Source organism: Parasteatoda tepidariorum, chromosome X2, assembly GCF_043381705.1.
Source record: "Parasteatoda tepidariorum isolate YZ-2023 chromosome X2, CAS_Ptep_4.0, whole genome shotgun sequence".
NCBI classification, from domain to species: domain Eukaryota; kingdom Metazoa; phylum Arthropoda; class Arachnida; order Araneae; family Theridiidae; genus Parasteatoda; species Parasteatoda tepidariorum.
The window spans coordinates 35,214,809-35,220,808 of record NC_092215.1 but is presented as its reverse complement, the minus strand read 5'-3'; the positions used below and the strand labels follow the sequence as shown (position 1 = coordinate 35,220,808).

The window sequence follows — 6,000 nt, the reverse complement described above, 5'->3', positions numbered from 1 at the left end:
TCGTAGCATTTTTAAAAAGTGCTTAAAGGTGCTTATTTCAAATTTTCGTTTTTTAAAAGCCCTTAAAGGTGCTTTTTTCATTGGGTGTTTTTAAAAAGTGCTTAATTTTCCCTTTTCCAAAATGAAATTTTTCCTTTACCATGTTGATTTTCGCTACGAATTATGCAGAAAAACACTGTTCCCATTGTTCTATTCAACTTTTTCACAATCAATTCAACCCCAATCTATTTCGGCGTATCGTCAGTCCGTAGCCATTCGATTTACATGATTCAAACATTTTGTCAAAAACAATGTCGAAAGGTTTTTTTTTTTTTTTTTTCGTCAGTCCGCAGCGTATGAAAACGCCATTCGATTTACATGATACAAACATTTTGTCAAAAACAATGCCGAAAGGTTTTTTTTTTTTCCTTCAGTCCTCAGCGTATGAAAACGCCATTCAATTTACTTGATTCAAAAATTTTGACAATTGCCAAAAATAATGCCGAAAGTTGTTTTTTTTTTTTTTTTTTTTTTTTTTTTTTACATGATGGTTAAAATTAGATAAAACCGTCAATTGTCAAAAACTTTCCAATCCTACCTAATTGTGATTTTTTTAAAGTGCTTAAAAATATTATTTGAGTGCTAGAAAAGTGCTTGAAAGGTGCTTATTTTTGTTGAATAATTTGGCTACGCACCCTGTACAAAATTTGAACAAAATCAGACGAATATTTCCCGCGAAATCGGAATTTTAAATATCTGACTTTTTTCAATTTCTCAGGAGCTTCTCAACCGATTTTGCTCAAATTTTATATTTTGCCATGTAAAATTTATGCTCTTTAAAATAATGAGAAAAATTGTATATGTTACATTTCAAAATTCCTTCGACCATTATTAAATAAAATTTTAAAAAATAATAAATATTTATTAAAAGCTATTTTTTGCATGGAGTTGTCTTTGGATGAACGAATTGTATAATTATGTGCAAAAGTTTTTCAATATGCATGAAAAGTTCTCGAGATATGGAGAAATAAAGTAAAATTAACGTTAAGGGGTCCAAACTTTGGAGCGCTTTCCTGACCAAACGATTGCAGCAGTTTTGGGGGTCAGATATCCAAATCCTTCGAGAAAAAGATGTTCATTTATTTATTTTTTTTTTCGCACTGTACAAAGCTTATCAGAAAAATCGAAAATAGTGGTACTGTGTGATAAGTTTTTTTATATATATATTTTTTCCCCTCCCAGATAAGCTCGCTCATCTTGTAGTGCACAGCCACTTTACTACGCCTAGACACCACTATTATAACTATAGCTATAGTCATTCGAAAGTTAAGAATGCGGTTTTGTTACAAACGTTAGTGGGCATCCTGTGTGTCAAGTTGTTGTTTTAATCGTGATTTTGTTTTCTAAATGCTTAAATTGCCTTTGTTATTAAATCTACCTTGATCCGCTCTTATCTCTTTTCTAAACATTTGAATTCGAGTGTTTTATAAATGAACAATCGTTCATTATTATTAAATAGTTTCAATTAATCATTTAAATAGTTTTCTTCATTCAAAATATAAGAAATATATGATTGAATAGTAGCTAATTACTTAATGATTTTTATACCTTAACCCTTTCGCTGCGTATATATATATGTATATATATATATAGAGAGAGAGAGAGAGATCACAAAAAAGTTTGTCGGAAAATTGAAGAATCACTGGTGAACAAATTTTTTGTTGCATTTATACAAATACTTGATGTTGCTAATTCAGATGTGGGGATTTTAAATCTGAAATTAGTTTTGTTCTTAAAGCTACAGATTTTTTTTTAATAACATTTTCAGTCAATTTCTAGTCGAAATGCACAAGTTTTAAGACATTATATATAACATGGAGTCGCGTAAATGTTGTTACAAACTTCTAAGGAAGTTAGGGCATATCATCAAGATTAAAATTGTATAGGATCCCATGCCCGGAAATGTCGTCGTACGCTGCTAGAGGAGCATCGTTTTTATGGCCTGTTAAGAAGAGCATGAAAAAACAGTTCATAATAGGAGAAGTGCCTCTAGTGGCGTATAACGACATTTTCGGGCTTGGTAATGACGAGAATTTTATCAAAATTTTCCCAAAACGCGAAAAAGTCTTTCCTTGTAAGTGTTATCTCGTATACCGAGAGCAAAAATTTAAAAACACAGTAAGATCAAATGGGAATATTTTATTTATTTTTTAAATTCTTTTTACAGCCTGAAAACAATATTCAAACACGTTTTATTAGTATAATTAATATTATTAATAATTTCATAATTTTTTCGATTTTAATATAAAAATAGGTGAAACTATGTTAAAAAAAATTTTTTTAATAAATAAATAAAATAAAATAAATAAAAATAATGTTATAATTGAAGAGCTAGATATGGAAAGCGACATTTTCGTCTATTTCAAGAAATCCCCTTAAGTTATTTTCGCCAACAATTTCAATAATAGTCTCTAAACTGGCGAAAAATTATTAAAAAGATCAATAAAAACAATGCTTTATTTAAATGCTTTAAATTAATATGAGTACAAAAGTAAAAAAAAGAACAGCGGTTTCTATAAATTTTTATTTTACTTAAACTGTTTTTTTTTTGCTATCATTTTTAATTATTAAAAAAATATTTGTTAATTATAGCATTAAATTTAAAATGGAACTTTTGCGCTGAGTAGACTCAATATGACATATAAATAAGGAGTGTTTGTAATTACTTTATAATTATTTAATGACATTTTTTATTTAATAACATTTATTATTTAATAATTATTTTTAAATTTTTTTAATTATTTAAGTTTTTTGAGGGCTGCAAGTGCACCCTTTTGATCCCTCTCCCCTTGCATATGCAATGGGGAAAAAATGGTGTTCAGAAAACATCTTGCATAGTAAGCTAATAAGTATTATGAACTTATATCACACAGAGGGATAAAATCAAGTAATTAAATGTTGATAATATTGAAGTTTATATATTAACTTCGAAGTTATACATCATTAAAACACATGCATCAGTCATGGTAAGTTAAAAAGTTAATTAATAATAATAATTAATTTTTATAGTTAAGAGTGGAAAGAACCAGCAGTCATTTGACAGATCTGTTCAAAACCAAGATGATGGTGATATCATCATAATGAACAATGAAAGACGTGATTCTGGAGTTGGATCATCATTAACAAGGTATTTTTTTATATATATATATTATTTTTATATATATTGTTACATATATTTTATATACATAGATATTGAATTGAAGGTATTATGATATACTTTGTTTCAATTTTAGATAAAAGGTAAGGTAATTCTTAACTTATCCTACACCTTTGTTTTGACAATTATTAAAAAAACATAGATTATTGCACATCGTAAACAATCGGCCCAACCTTTACGGCTCCCCTTGGCGAAAATATTTTATTATATATATATATACAGGGTGATTCTAAAAAGATGGGCAAACTTTTGGGAAGTGATAGTACACACCCAAGCAAACAATTTTTATCAAAGAATGCATGTTGTTGCAAGAATGCATGAAAGTTGTTTGATGCAAACGTTAAAGCTCCATTCCTGTTGCGAGTTACTGCGCTGCGTTACTTGTCTCCAAGCTTTCGGCCGCTGCAGGGAAAGTTCGCGATATGCCTGGTGTGTTTCAGAATGTTCGCCTGTCTTTTCTTCGCCGTTGTACTGCGTGCATAGCAATGTTTTGAACACTTATTGTAATCACATGCCATTAAATTTTGCTTTTATAACTTAACTTCATCGTTCTTTGCGTGTTTTTGCCTCATATAAGACATTAAACTTTGACGCCCTCTAGCGGTTTTGCGTTTTGTTTTCGACCATGCATTCTTTGATAAAAATTGTTTGCCTGGGTGTGTACTATCACTTCCTAAAATTTTGCCCATCTTCTTAGAATCACCCTGTATATATGTACATACCCAGATTCTAATAATGGTAGGACCAGTCACTAATTTCCAATCCAGCTGCCTTAAACGACTCACTCTCTTTTTTTTGTTTTTGTTCTTTTGGAGAGTTACCACTTGGCTATTCGCAATTATAATTTTTTTTTCTTTTAAATTTGTTACCAAGTGTAATTTTTTTTTCGGCCTTGTAGTAAACTTGGGAATAGCCAACGCGTGCTATAAGTTTCTTACGTTTTTTTTCTTCTCTTTTTATCTTATATTAAATTTTTATGTGAAGAAAAAATACCATTATATGGATTGTTTGAAATTTGAAGAAAATTTTTTTTAATATGTTTTGAACTTATCAAAAAAATTCAAGCATTTAAACCCATATTCTAACAAATCACTACTGGGGAAGGAGTGACTGAAAATATCGAAACCTGTTTCGATGCCGGAAAAAACAGTAGAAGATTGGAAAGCTAATATAAGAATTCATATACAGTGAAACGAATCCATATTTCATCTGACAATCAAGCTGGTTTTATTTCACTTTATTACATCTACACAGCAATTTTACAAACACTGTGGCGGCCAATCGAAAGCTAAATTGGTGGTTACAAACTTCATTGTTTGACCACAAAAAATACGAAATATGTTACAATATTTTTTATTTTTTGACAGATAAATATTTAGCCCAAGCAAAATATTTCGAGAAATTAAACTATGATTTTCAAATAAATGTATTAATAAAGTTATAGGTCATTATAATGTAACTATTCTTCACATTTAAAAGAAAATAAGAACGTTTTAATAAATTTTTAACCATTGCAGAATTCTCACATACATTTTCTTTAATGAGTTTAAAATATGGATTTAGAATATTTGGAAAATTTATATTTCCAGCATTTTTTTAAAATTAAATTAGCTTTTCTTATATTCTTTTGCCCCCCCCCTTAAGTGGTTTTAACCAGAGCAAACCATAATAATCAGGGCAATATTTTGAAAAATGTTGGTAGCCAGTTAAAATATTCTAGTATTATTTCTTTTTTTTTTTGTTTTTGTTTTTTTTTTTTCATCCAACTTTGAAATTTTGTGGAATGCATTCATGAATAAAAATCAAATGCATGCATTTGAAATGTTTATTACAAATGAATGAAATACTTATTACAATATATTAAAACTTTAAATTTTTTGAAAGAAATTTCAAAATAATAAAAATCTCTGGGTGATTTGAAAGTATCATGTTCTTACAAGAATTTGCGATTACGCGTAAAAAGGTCCATTATATTGGCGGGGATTTTCTTACGCAACTTAGTACAAATTTGCAAGTTCTCGGGACCTGAAGAATTTCTAAAATTAAGAACTTTGCACAAAAATTACGTAAACATATCTTCTTTTTATTTTGAAAAATAAATAAATACAAAACCCTTTTTTTTTCTCCTGTTCGTATACGATATTAACACGTCACGGAATTTCGAATCCCGCATTCAAGTGATTATCTTCTAATGGGCTCGTTTTTTCGCCGATTTCATCATAAATTTATGCGGTTTTTCAGCAATTATTATTACAGATTTCGACACGGTTTTCGGAAATCCCGATATTTTAATTAGGCTATTATTACAAGTGAATTTCGAATCGAGTGTCTGATTGGCTTCGTGAAATCACATAGTTAAACTCCCGATATTTTTGATACGGGATTTCTATTACGACTGATGAATCTTGAATCGACGAGTAACCACTAAACGATTTTGAACCGTGTCCGTTCGAGTTTCCATTGGTTTCATCGTAAATCCATACGTTTTTTCAGCAATCACTGTTAAAAATTTCTTCATTTTTTGTTTTTTTCTTCCTTCTTTTTTTTTCTTTTGAAATTTTGCTACATTTAACCAAATATTACTCAAGTGAATTTCGAGTCGCGCATTTGATTAACTTTTGTCGCAGCCTTTCAATTTCGTCGTGAATTCACTTTTTTTTTTTTTCATTTTTTCTGCGGTTACTTGGATTTCTAAATAATTTTAAAAATCCTGATATTTTTAAATTGAAACTATCATGACTCTCGCATCACGCACATGAGCAATCACCTTTCGATTTTCAATCACGTTACTTCTATTTTGCATC

The 6,000-nt window shown here is 29.3% G+C and overlaps 1 protein-coding gene across 3 annotated transcripts in view; it reads left to right on the top strand.

Annotated features, from left to right (window-relative positions):
- Positions 1-6,000, top strand: part of LOC107453411 (crossveinless c) — a 326,116-nt gene that overhangs the window by 305,778 nt on the left and 14,338 nt on the right. For all 3 annotated transcript variants that reach the window (XM_043039800.2, XM_043039814.2, XM_043039807.2), the window contains exon 12: positions 3,049-3,166. In XM_043039800.2, the coding sequence (XP_042895734.1) occupies positions 3,049-3,166 (118 nt within the window). The remainder of the gene's footprint in view (positions 1-3,048; positions 3,167-6,000) is intronic.